A 13,882-nucleotide genomic window follows, 5' to 3' on the forward strand; every position below is an offset into this window, starting at 1 on the left:
CACTAGTGGTCTACTTAGCAAAATTTAACTCCGTGTTGGCCTTTTTTACAGTTTTTTGCGCACCAGAGGAAATAATACTTTTAGTTATTTATGCAAGACGTTACAATGCAACCGGAGCGGACAATGTAATGCGGTAAAACGTTTTTTGCTCGCCAAGAAATCATTATTACATTTTACTGCTTTCAAACAAAAAAGTGCAATTTTATCTAGATTTTTTTCACGTCTGCTGCATTTCTAGCGCACTTCGTAGACAGTAAAAATCAATATAGGGACATAAAAATGATAATCACTTTAAAAAAACTACAATAGATTTGAAATTTGTTATCCAATACATCTCGAGATAGAAAAGTTTTTATATTGAAGTAGGAACATCCACTATCAATTGCTTAAAAGGTTATTGCTCGGATTCACATTGTTGCGGCAAACTTATTATGATGTTTACGACTTTGAGAGAAATATTTTCTTCGGAAAGTGTTCGACGGGGAAACTTTTGCCACTTTGTTTTAGTTCGCCCGCGCCCGACACGTGTGCGGTGCACGCCGCAATCAAGCGCGCCCTCAGGACGCGGCGAACATTCGCGGGCGCCCCTCGCGCGACCCCACGCGAATTCCCCTAGTTCCAAATGCACAAAAAAGTCAAAATAACTCCATTTTTCACGCTGCTACTCGGCAAAAGTTTCCCTCGCCGCGAAACACGTTCAAAAAATGTTTTAAGCAGATTAAAAAGTTGGTCGCGGCTCGGCCGGCTCCGGGCCTAGCACCACCGATCGAACACTTCACAACTTTCACATTAGCAGTAACAAAGTAGTGAAGTCTAAAATAAATTAATTACGTAATGCGATGCGAATGGAAAGTTTAGCAGGGTGCGGGGGTGGGAGGCGCCGGCGCGCGGGTCGGGGGCGTTCGGCGGGAAAACTTTTACGAGCACTCACCCTCTCCTCCTCGCGGATCATCTCGGCGATGCCGGGGCGGATGTCGACGTCGTCGGCGTGCAGCGGCGGGCCGGCGGGCGCGGCGTGCGCGGCGTCCGGCGGCAGCTCCGGCGGCGCGCTGGGCGTGCTGGGCGAGCGGCGCGGGCTCGGGCCCGGGCTGCGCTCGCCCGAGCGGCGCCGCGCCTTCGCCGGCGACTCGGGCTCGCGGCTCTGCGGCCGCTTGGACCCGCGCTCCACGCCGCCCGGCCGCAGCACGGCCTGCTCGCCGCTCACGTCCGTCAGGCCCCTGATCTTCAGCGTCTCGGCCACCTTCAGCAGCGCCGAGATCTGGTCCTGCGACACGTTTATCTCCCCGCGGTACATGAAGTCCACGACCGCCTTCAAGTCGCAGTACTTTATGTCGCGCATTATTATGATCGGGTGCCGGCAGGGGTTGTCCATGAACAGCGACTGGAAGTAGGGGCTGCACGCCGACAGCACCACCTTGTGCGCCTTCAGGCTCTGGCCCTCGCACGCGAGCGTGACGTCCACGAAGGACTCGGTCTGGAGGAGCTGGTCGAAACAGTTGGCCAAGTTGCTCTGGTAGTTGTTCCAGCGCAGGCAGAATTGTTGGGGCGAGCCATCGGCGTCCCGGCTCTCCATCGCCGCGGGTTCCTCCTCGGCGGGCATCGCTCTAGCGGCAGTATGGCATCTGCAACGTAAACGGTGTTCGATAAGAGGCGCCACACGTGCGGCGCCGGCGACGACTCGCGAGTCACTGAGCGAGCTCGCGGGTGCGGGGCGGCGCGGGTGGCGGGGGGCGGGCGGTGGGCGGGGCGCGCGGCTGGCGGCGGCCAATGGCGCCCGCGCGCCGCCCCTGGCCACGCCCCCCTGCGTCCCGCGCCGCGCGCCCCGCATCGATCGTGAGCCTTCGTCGGCGGCGCCCGCGCATCTAAACCACTCCATTCTTTTAACACACGATTGATTTACTTTAAAATCATTAATTTCCAACACGACTTATGAATGTGGAGCTATCGACTCCGACTGGCCGAGTATTTATAGCAAAAAATAATGAAACTGAAACGATCGATCAATTGATATTAATCAGTCCAGCCCGTCGAAGTATGTAGGTGCACAAATTAATGAGTCATTAACTTTTGTTTACGTTGAATGATCATGATTTGTTAATTAAAGTCAATCATTGGTAATAATTAAATTACAATCAAATGTGCAGAAATAGATTTAAGATTAACTTAGGTAGGTACCTACGTAAAGTGGGCGCAAAAATTGATTTATGCAGTTTACTCGTATTATTTTTAATTTAAGTTTTCAAAGTTTTCTGACAACCTAATTTTTATTTCTGATTTTTAAGAACTCTACATTATAGTCAGACTGGTAGATATATTTACACACTTACTAATACTATGGTACTTACCTAGGTAAGTATTTACAACTGCAGTTACAAACTTCAAAATACGAAACTGGAATAAACAACTTTTTTTATTTAAAGGCGACTTTACACCAATAAAACAAATTGACTCATTTATCTATGCACCTTTTTCATCATATTCTACGCTTTTAAACCTTGACAGCTTGTAAGTACAGACAACAGCACACCAAGCTTAACACTATGCCCTCTTATTATTATTGCAATAAGTGCTATTTTGCATCATTCATGTATAAGTATGATGTGCTGTCGACTGTACAGATACACTGTTTCCAGCTGGGCCTGATAACAAGGCAGCGTATGACATAGAGACTGCACACAGCTGACACACGGCGTGACGCAGCGCGACGTAGACGTGACGTGACTTCGACGTGACGTGACGTTTTCTTACGAATTGCATTATCGTGTGTGTAGAGCTTTAAGTTTTGTTTAAAAGTTAAGTATGTATTTGTAAAGATTTGTTAAGGCTAGTAATATGTTATTATTTTTTACCTGTGTAATGGACTTTTGAATTAAATAAATAAAATTTTATTCTAATTTAGGTATAACGAAGTATTTTTAGTAATTTAGGATAAGTAGGCTTAATGTGATGCAAAGCGACGATTCTTACAATATGAATACGTCTCGTCGCCTTCACGTCACGCTGAAGTCACGTCACGTCAGCTGTGTGCAGAATATTATCAAAAACTTTGATAAGTGCTTAAATCAGGGGAAAGCTTGAGTAATAGAAGATGTAAGTTTTTTCAAGTACAATAAAGACCAGTGCTGATGCATTTGAAATCACAAAGCACATTTACACTGTGGGGAAATTGTCCAAGTCAAGTCAAAAAAACAGTGGGGTGCATCCCCGTGCATTTGACTTGACTCGGCTAATTTCCGCGCAGTGTAAATCCGCCAATAGAGTTTCCAAGTGTGTATAAATAATACTTAAATTAATTGTTAATTAGAGCGACACATTAAACTATCTATGTTTAGGTACTTGTAATAAAAAAATATCTAGAAATTATCTACACTGAAAAAGTCACCGTTACTTCATAGAAAATTCAACATTGGTTTGTGCTAGATTATGAAGTCATGTGTTGTTTGGAGTTAAGGTGTCTGATTTCAAAATAGGTAGGTACTCTTTTAATTATTTAATTATTGATAAAATATGTCATTGATTCCTCCGTGTGTTAGCAACAATTTGGTTTTAGCATTATGATTTAGATTTGATAGTTGAAAAAGTTCCAGTGATTTAAGATGTTTACGAATGAGACCGATTTTAAAATATAAGATTAACTAGCTTTTGCCCGCGGCTTCACCCGTGTGAAATTTCGTTTGTCACAGATCGTCATAAATTATAGCCTATTATGTTATTCTGGGTTATAAACAATAATACTGTAAAGTTTCATCAAAATCCGTTCAGTAGTTTTTGGGTGAAAGAGTAACAAATATCCAGACATCCAAACATTCGCATTTATAATATTAGTAGGATTAAAAGTATAATTATATTTCTATTAATAATACTTTTAAATGAACTTTTATAGGTAACAATCTGCAAGAAGCTACATGTATTTTTTGACAAAATCACAGTTAAACTAGAACTAAGTTTTATTTATTTTGTTTTGTGGTACGATGACTAATATTTCTTTCATTAATTTATTTATTTACTGGCACATAGCGACAATGCATTTAGTATCGAACAAAAAGAACAAAGCAAACGAAGTTGCCTTCTCCCATGGTATTTACCATAATATTTCAATAATGTTTGCCGATTAGCAGAACCGCATCAATCGATCAACTTGGAATTACGAAAAACAAATAACAAACTGTAGAAACATCGCAAGTCACAATCAATGTCAACAAAACCAACACAATGCATCTGTAGACTATTATGAATTTCTTAAAATTAAGTTACTTGCCACTTCACTTAATCACAATACTTAAGTCAGTCTTCATAATACCAACAGCAACACTTTGAGATATTTAAAAGCCTAAAGGACTCTCTAATGACTCTATACACCTTCGCATCTTTGTTTCTGCTCACTTATTTGTAAATAATTATTTAATTATTTATTAATAGGTAGGTACAGTTATATTTCTTGGCATGAAACGCAATATTTTTTGTCAAGTGGTAAAACTTCATGAAATAGTCTGAAATTCAAAAAGCACAAATGCGAATGATATTTAACTGTTGCATGAATAAAATATCATCGCGTACGCGTACGTATTGAACTGAATACGTTTCCGAAGTCAAACTTAAACTTACTACCGATCAAATAGTGGAGTTTCCTGTAGGAAAAAGAATTTCCTATTTCAAGGTAGCATTTTCACAGATTTCCTCCCGCAAACTAGGTTTCGTTACGCGGCTGCGGCTTGTTAGCTAGCACCTACAATATCGAACTACCACGCCATTCTTGGTACCTACCTAAAGGGTTCGCATCCTGTTCGGGGCAAAATTATTAGATTTATACTAGTGGCATAGGATAGTGCATTAATTGATACGAACAGTAGGTTCGTTCGTTTCAGCCGAAAGACGTCCACTGCTGGACAAAGGCCTCCCCCAAGGATTTCCACAAAGACCGGTCCTGCGCCGCTCGCATCCAGGCACCTCCTGCGACCTTCACCAGATCGTCGGTCCACCTAGTGGGAGGCCTGCCCACGCTACATAACAGAACAATAGGTACATAGGAATTTATAATTCTTCTTGTTATCAAAAAATTTCTAACGTCAACTAAACAGAGCTCGTTTGACGTCAGAAAATTGGTGCGGCAGTACTTAACACGTTCTCAAAACGATATCATAATAATATTATTTTCGTTTAAGAGCTGCCAATCCTTGAAACACAAATGCATCCAACAGGCTGTGATTACGTCGAAGGCGATTTATCTATCAGCAGCGTCCTTGAGGCGAATTGACCTATTACCACTCTGACGCACGTTTCCACACAAAATAACAGGGATGTTATAGATATCCGTAACCGTAACCGAAACTATCGGATATCCGAAATAAATAATATCTGTACCCGTAACCGAAACTGATTCAAAGGTTTCGGATAAAGGCGGAGTCTAAATCATAATATTTTTAATATTGTTACTTGTCTGGCATCCCCTGGCACCATTCTGATATACCCGCCTATTTTACCTTTATCATAGGTACCGTCATACATAAAATGGCTATGTGGGTCGCGCAGCATCTTGCTATTAAAATTTTACCATTTTAAAATTCTAATATCCGTAACCGAAATTATCTGAAACTTTCGGATAATCCGAAATGATTTACTATTCGTAACCGTAACCGAAACCGGTATAATATTATTCTAATATCCGTAACCGTATCCATAACCGAAACTTCATATCCATAACATCCCTGCAAAATAAGCGGCCCCGATTGCTTGATTCTTCACAACAGGACACTAGCACTTGAAGTGTGATCTGCTCGCAATTTGTTCCAATTGACACGATGCAGATACACCGATTGCACCGAACTAAACTTAACCTCATAAGATTTTAAAATTTCGAGTTCCATGGACTCTACCTACACACCAAGCCCGCCGAAGCCAACTGTCTACAATCTACATGTCATGTCGGCGATGGTCAGCGGGTTTGGTGCAGACTGCATTACAACAACGGGACTATTCCCACCTCTCGTTCCCACCACTGCAACTCCTGCGAAGCCAGGATCTACAGCTTGACCGCCATAAAAACCCAACCAATGAAGGTCAAGTTTGTCCCGGGGGAAAGTTAAACTGTCATTGGACCCGCAACGAAATTAATCAGAAGAACATAGGAGGAGTTCGAAATTAAGGTTCGACTTCCCTCCTTTGCAAAGCGGATGACAGGTGACAAACAAAGGTTTAAAACCTGAAAAGATTATGCACCACGGACAATAAATATCAATTTATGGGGGCCTATCATATGAGCAATTAGCAACTACCTGCCAATAATATTTTTTTTTGCCTTACAACAGTCTACTTGTGACCATGGCTGTAGAGACACAGACGAAACGTCAAGCTGTAAGTACTCGTGTACTTCATACAAAAATCTTTGACCAGCTGTTTCAAACCCAGCGGTCCAGGGTTCGATTCCCAGAAGGGGAAGATTTTTCTATTTAGGATGGTTGGTGGTAGAGCTTGTTCTAAGTCCGCCTGGCAAGCTACCACCATCTTATCTGTCTGTCGCCATAACAACAACGTTAACAGCCTTGTTGTGACAGCAGTAGGAGGTAAGATAGCCAGTTCCTCTGTAGTTCCGAATTCCGAGTGAAGCTCGCTTCCACCTTCGCCCTAATCATCATACTTTAAGAATTTGGCTAACCTTACTTTATTTTTTATTTTTTTCCAAATAATGACTAGCAACTAGTGGTGACTGAGTTTGTTCCGGCGTTTCTTCTCGGCACTTGCCATATTATGTTTGACTCGAAGCGCTGGTAGGGCCCAAAAGATAAGGAGTAAAGTGCCCCTTAAGGGCTTTTTATTATTATATTTGACGTTCATAAGTGCCAAAATATTGGCAAATACTGGCTTGCAGGCAAAAGCATCCTCGTTGTGAATTTAAAAATCTCTATTTTAATTTTAAACCTAACCTTGCTCCGTCCATCACGACCATACGCACAATCCTGTGGGTCTTTAAACAAGCAAACAATCCCAGAATAGTATAAAGACAAAGGCTGTTATAAAATGTGAGTTAAAGAAATAGGAACGCAACATAAACTAGTTCCCCGAACCCGCTTGTATGGAGTATCCGAGGGCCCTTGCTGGAGCAAACAAATATGGGAAGCGGACGCGACCGAGTTAACTACTAGAGCTGACAAGCTCAACCGAAATTTATAAAATTCTGATTAAAAAAATGGAACGTCTTTTTTGTCTTGAGTGACAATATCAACTTTACAACAAGTGTTATTGTTAAACCTTTCAGACGATTGTAAAGATCATTATATTATGTTGCCAAAACTGGCCACAATAATAAATTGGAGCAGGCCTTGAAATTTTGGGCAATTCACGGTTTTTCTTGAACTTATTTTAAACTAACGATGCAGCCCAGTTTCGCACGGGTACTACTACGTAATTAAGCTTAAGACAAAGTACTAATACTGCTTTTTGTTTAATTTTTATAGTGTCGCTCCATAGTGGAATAAACCTCGAATTACTCGGTTATAGTCCCTGACTTAGCTAGTAAAAATAGCAGGAAGGCGCTGGACGCAGGCCGCTACCAACCGGCCAACATGGAAAGCATTGGTGGAGGCCTATGTTCAGCAGTGGACGTCCTATGGCTGAGAATGCAATGATGATGATGATTGCATAGTGATTGCAAAACTACCGCGTTGACAAAACGTCAGAAATAAATGAGCGAAAACGATCTTATTTTGAACCTTGGCTACGATTCCCTTCAAAACATAAAAAGCAGTAATAAATGACATTTTGTTTTGTCAGACAGACATTTATTATCATAATGCTGTTCAGTTCACTGAGTTTGAAGCGCAGCGTCTGACTAGCCTATAATTAAAATAAATATTGCATAAACGTGACGAACTAGATTTTTATTTGAACGCCACATTGAATATTAATCTTAAGTGAGTAAGAATAACTTTTTAATCAATAATCATTGGTAAGTTTCTTACTGATAGTTTGCGTATGTTTGTTGATTCTAATAATTCTGGTAATTAATTTACCTCGTATCTTGTAACAGTCAGATAATTTCGTGATTTTGGTTTTTTATTCGAGTAACGACAGAATTTAATAACAAGTTGTTTTTTGCACGATGGTACGACACAAGTTTTGTAGAAAATAGATAAATGTAATATATTTATGATATTAATCACAAAAAAAGTGTTGAAGATGAAGAATGATCGCTTGTATTATTTTTTCTACTTTCATTGTGATGATGGTAAGTTTTGGACGCCGAGAGTAGACACATTGTAAGCTAAGAGTTCCACCATTGTCCTGCTACCGGTCAGGGCATTCGTGGTCTACGGGTATACTTGACCTTTGTAGCTTGTGGGTGACCTTCTGCGGTCAGACGACGCCTGTCAACCGAGTTTTGTAGGAACCCCACGAAAGTAAACACGCGAAATAATGGTGCGTAAAGCATATTGTTCTAATCTCAAGAAAAAGGACGCTGTTTTCAAAAATCATGTAATTACATTGTAATTAAAAAATATATATCTAGCTTGATTTTAGATCCGTAAATAAAATTAAATTATTGCACTAGGTACATTTATTAAGGCGAACTTAATACCGCATTTGTGGCATAATAATATCATCCTGACAATCTTAAAAAATTTTTTTTTTTTACACCATTTTATTCATGGCTTACTTTACCATTGCCCGCTCTACACATTCTTAGCTCAAAACAAGTAGAAACCGTAAAAAGTTCATAGTGTAAGTATATAGAACAAATATTATAATGTTTTTTTGTCTCTGTTCAAATACTCGTAGTTAGTAATAATAGAAGTTGAGTGCAGACCACCGGGACGGACGTTTTTTACAACATGGTCACCATGGTGAATGGCTAATAATTATCTACTAGTATAACTTGTAATAGCATGGTGGCCATGCTACTTGTGTTACTTATTAAAAATGGCATAGACACATTCACGTAATATCTGGTTTCTAGTGATGATTATTCTGTACTAGCCACTGCACGCGGCGTTGCTTGCATGGTTTTTGCTCGCCAAAGAAATATAATTGCGCGTTCTCAGTTTCTGTTTAATTAAGTACTGTACTATAAGTAATAAAGATACTCAAATTAAAACTTGGGGGAAAGCCTTTGACATGCAGTTTATTTTAAGTCTTAGTAAAGTAATATTATGTTTTAATCATTTCGAGCGGCGATTAAACTCTTTGGCTGAGAAGGCAAACAGTTTTATATTACTCGAATCTCTTTACTTTGGTTACAAAAGGAGAAAAGTATCTTGAAATTAAAATTCTCAGAATTTGTACTTAACTTTTTTTTTACCCTACTAACTCAAACGCATCATAGATAAAACAATTACAAATATTGCAGTTTTGATAGATTAAGCACGCAAAGTGTTATCCCGTCGTATCGTTGTGGAAATCTTTGAAGGAGACCTTTGCCCAGCATTGGACATCTTTCAGCATAGAGAAGCTCCAACGTCCGAAATGTACCGATTACAGACCATTCTAAATCAATCCTCACCGTACAATAGGCTAGTTTCCTAAAAACATTTTTTAGTACGTCAATTTTAGTATAAAAAAATATTGGACACGAATATTTTTAATTGTCAATCAAACAAATAATTACAAAGTTATAGTGCGTTGAAGTTCCGCGCGACGTCACAAAGTGCTGCACTTTTACGCACTCACTGACGTCACGGGCCTTTTCTTTAGAACTTTGGCACGCTTTATCTCTTTACATTTTCATTAGTTTTAATAAGTGAAAAATGCGTGTAGAGTAGTTTTTGATAAGCTAACTGACGGACTAATTAAAACTCTTACTTTTTTACCCAGGAAACATCCCTATTACATAAAATATGTATAACTTATGCCCGTATTCACAAACATTACTATTAGGTCTCCCAGTGCGCGTGGACGCACAGGGTGACACACGAACCAATCACGGAGCTCCATTCAACGCAGTGCGTTCGATTTGCTGATTCACTTAAGCAAGCATCGTTTGTGAATACGGACGTTACTTAGTCTGTATTCGGTGAAATGGCATTTCCAAATTAATAGGGCTGTGTGTGCTATTAAAAAAGACATGCACTAAAACCTTACCTTTAATACCTACAAATGTAATACCAAAGATTATAATGTAATTACACGCAGACAGTCCGTCGTAAACACGGCCCTAAATCAAACGGGCCGCATAAAAGCGCTGGTATTTTTCATTATTTTACATCACTCATAAAAAGTATGTGGTGACAGATCGCGTTGCGGTCACGCGAAACTACGGTGACATCAATTAAAAACAAACATAAAACACACTAAATCATAATCTTGAGGCGATTGCGGTAGATTTTGTTACCAAGCAAATAGCGTTTTATTTATAAAATAAATGAGTGCTTGTTAATCTATGTATTTAAAGTGTGGTGAACTTCTAATGTGAGAGTTAAAATAATGTACCTAATGTTTTTTAATCCATAGAAATTCGATCTACCCTCTAAGGAGGTATAATATTAGTCCTGGAGCATTTTTCACTAGGACATGAGGCGGGCTTTACACTAACTAGCATTTCGTTAGACGAGTAATTAAAGAATAATCCCAACTAATATTATAAATGCGAAAGTAACTCTGTCTGTCTGTCTGTCTGTCTGTCTGTCTGTTACGCTTTCCCGCTTAAACCTCGCAACCGATTTTGATGAAATTTGGCATAGAGATAGTTTGAGTCCCGGGAAAGAACATAGGATAGTTTTTATCCCGGTTTTTGAAACAGGGACGCGCGCGATAAAAAGTTTTTCTGTGACAGACAAAATTCCACGCGGGCGAAGCCGCGGGCGGAAAGCTAGTTTAATCATATTTGGAATGCACAGGCTAAACTAATTATTTTAATACTATTCAATCAGATATTTCAACATTAAGATTCATAGAAATAAGTCAAACAATTACCGCTTTCTACCGTCACCAAGCCCGCACTCCTCCAGCTAGCCACACGTTATTAATTAAGTTATAAAAGTCGTAGGTAAATTAGCATATTTATGGAGCAGTAAAGTTGTGCTGCGGCGCGTCTGTGCGCTTTTTATTCTATGTCATTCGGATTGTATCGCCGATGTTTGGTGCTGTTGTGATTAAGTGTACAATGTAACGGGTAGATAGGCGGGTAGCACTAATCAATGGGTGAGCTAGTATCTCATTAATATCAGTGTTGAACAGCACCCAGTTGTGCTCAACATCTTTATCTGCAATTTTCAGCGCAAAATTTTGGTTGATAAGTTTAATTATGATAACTAAGAATTTTTCAATATTTTAGTTTTGGTTTTGTTATTTTAGGATATGATGATAAAATATTTGATATTATTTATAAAGCCTTACTTAGGAACTAAGGTAAAGTAGAAGAAATACACTTTTTTAGAAGTAAATATTTCTGAATGTTTGTCTAGTCAAGTCCTGCATTTTAACCTAAAACATGACTAAAAAAAATTCTGACAACATAATATTGTGTAATGAAATCCAACACAGATCACACTAACCATACCTAACATACTACCCTCATTTTGAAATCCATATTATTCCAAAGCTTTTTCTCGTTTTATCTTCCTACACAATACAGTTCTGCTTGCACTGGACTATAGAGAGAAAGAAAGTAGGTGTAACAGTAATTTCAACAATTTAAGGACAATTTCGGTGAATTTTCCCGAATCTTCTTATCTCATAAGGATAATGTGATAAGACTTAACTGATAAAGCTACATGTTCAAAGTGGTTCGTAAAATATAATCGAAAGAAATATTTATATAAGGTGATTAAAGTGTGGTCCCGTATGGTGATGAAGAGGGTGAATCTGCAGATCCCGAGTTTATTGCATATGATGAAACAAAAAACGAAAAAGAAAAGCTCGAAAAGCTTTAAAATTGAACATTGAAGCCTTGACTGAATTTGTTGGGTTCAGATTAAGCCATTATGTCTATGATGAAGTGATCTTTGACTTATGCATGATAGAAGATGGAAGAATGTGAATATGTTGGGATATTTTTAAAATAGATTAACCGAGAGCTACACCTAACTACAAATGACAATAGTTACAGGTCCAAAAGCAAAAGCGTCTTAATTTCAATACTATACACATTATTTTTTTGTTATCTGTCTAATGCCATAGCAATCTTTCTTACAAGTAGCAAGTAATATTGCTTAATCTCTGTCTCTTTAACTTGGAGTCAAGTTAAATATTGTAAGTTGTATTGAATCTGTACCAGCTACGTAATAGTTGGGCTGCGTTTTGTTTGCGCAGTTGTAACCCGAAACTGGGTAAATAATGCTCTGGACGGTAGGAGAGCTTTTATGGTAGCTTCATTTCGAAAATTTATCGAGAAATGTTAATCTTTTAACTTGATTTTATCTTTACACGGTGAATTTTTTAAAATGGTAATAATACCTAATAGTATTTTTCACTCTAGTTAGGGAAGTGCTAACGGATGCGACATTAAAATTGTGTTACTATGCGTTTGATCCCGCAAAATTACATCTTCTTTTGTTTGTAGTGGACCATTTGTAAAATAACTATTTAAAAAAATACAATCCTATGTAAATTTTTTTCAGGCCAGCCAGTGTCATAACATAAACAAACGAAAAAGATAACTTTAGAATTAAACGCGCTTTTCAAAAATTGACGTTCAATATGTTCAATGAAATAATAAATATCCTAAAAATAAATCATAGCAAACTTTGTCAAGGAAGTGTGCACAATAGCGTTTAGTTTTTGTTAGTACCTGGACACACTTTGTCCCATACTTATTAGATTTCGGTGACTGCCCCTAAGCTGGCGAGCTTAGGGAGTGTAGTCAGCCTTAGAGGTGTCCTTGACCTCTCCCTCACCTCAAGGCACCCAACAGGTGGTCAGCCTGCTTGTGCATTTTTCTTAGTCACTATTTGGTCAGTTTATGAACTACAAAGTATTCTAATATCAGAAATCGTCTTAAAATAAAAAATGCAAATGTAGCTCTATGTGACTGTAAGAACATACAACGCCATCTATTGGCAAAGGATGGTTTTAAACGGGCCGGACGGGGCTTGAAAACTGGAAAGAAGATTTTTTTCCGAAAATCCATGTGAATGTATTTTTTGTTTTGTGCTAAACGGTTTTTTTTCAACATGCATGACATTTTCAAGGGTACTGATTGCGAATTTTGAATAAAATTGGTTTTGAAGTTGCAATTTTGACCGTAACTATAACGATAACCGATGTTTTTTGTATGGAGTTAAACAGATTTTTGGCGTTTGTTATAGCTAAAGTAAGATGGTGTAACCCAGCCTAAGATAGTGGAAATGTGTTTTTGTGAAAAACAACTTTATCTTACTAGATGGTCACTACAAATCCAGGGATTGCGTTTCGAGAGAGAGTAATGTACCTAATGACAACTAATTAAGCACATCACGGTGACCTTAACTTGGGCGCCATTTGTCAGTCGGGACTACAGGTCAACAATGCCAAAGCCTTCACCGGTTACTTTAGTGAAATCGTACCTACATTAGACAATTAGTAGAAGAGGTACCAATGGCGGGCTTTCTTTCTTTCACGATGCCTAATTAGACACAAGTTAGTAATTATGTGCATAAAGGTGCTGTGCCGAACTCGACCGCAAATGGACATGGCGCACAATTTTTGTTGAAGATGCCAAAAAAAACTACTATTTTGAAAATGTGACGTAGTAACATGAAAAGCTGCATGTAAGATATTATCTGTGTGCAATGGTTAGAATGGTTAGTAGGGGAGCCGAAGCGGGGATTTCGGGACTTACTAAAGAGTGGTAGACTAACATACAAGGAAATACTTTGTACCTGGTTGAGTACCTCTAAGTATGAATTTTTGATATAAAATGGCATTAGTTGTTATGCCTCTCACCCAAAAAATACCTCAATTAAGCCCAAATTTG

The 13,882-nt window shown here is 39.1% G+C and overlaps 1 protein-coding gene across 1 annotated transcript in view; it reads right to left on the reverse strand.

Moving 5' to 3' along the window:
• Positions 1-823: 823 nt before the first annotated feature.
• LOC114351807 (protein bric-a-brac 2-like) overlaps positions 824-13,882 on the reverse strand; it is a 41,869-nt gene continuing 28,810 nt past the window's right edge. The window contains exon 2 of the mRNA XM_028303138.1: positions 824-1,622. Coding sequence (XP_028158939.1) covers positions 824-1,600 — 777 coding nt within the window. The 5' untranslated portion in view covers positions 1,601-1,622. The remainder of the gene's footprint in view (positions 1,623-13,882) is intronic.

This window comes from Ostrinia furnacalis, unplaced genomic scaffold (genome assembly GCF_004193835.3).
Source record: "Ostrinia furnacalis isolate ACB-3 unplaced genomic scaffold, ASM419383v2 OfSCF1198, whole genome shotgun sequence".
In the NCBI taxonomy this organism is placed as follows: Eukaryota; Metazoa; Arthropoda; class Insecta; order Lepidoptera; family Crambidae; genus Ostrinia; species Ostrinia furnacalis.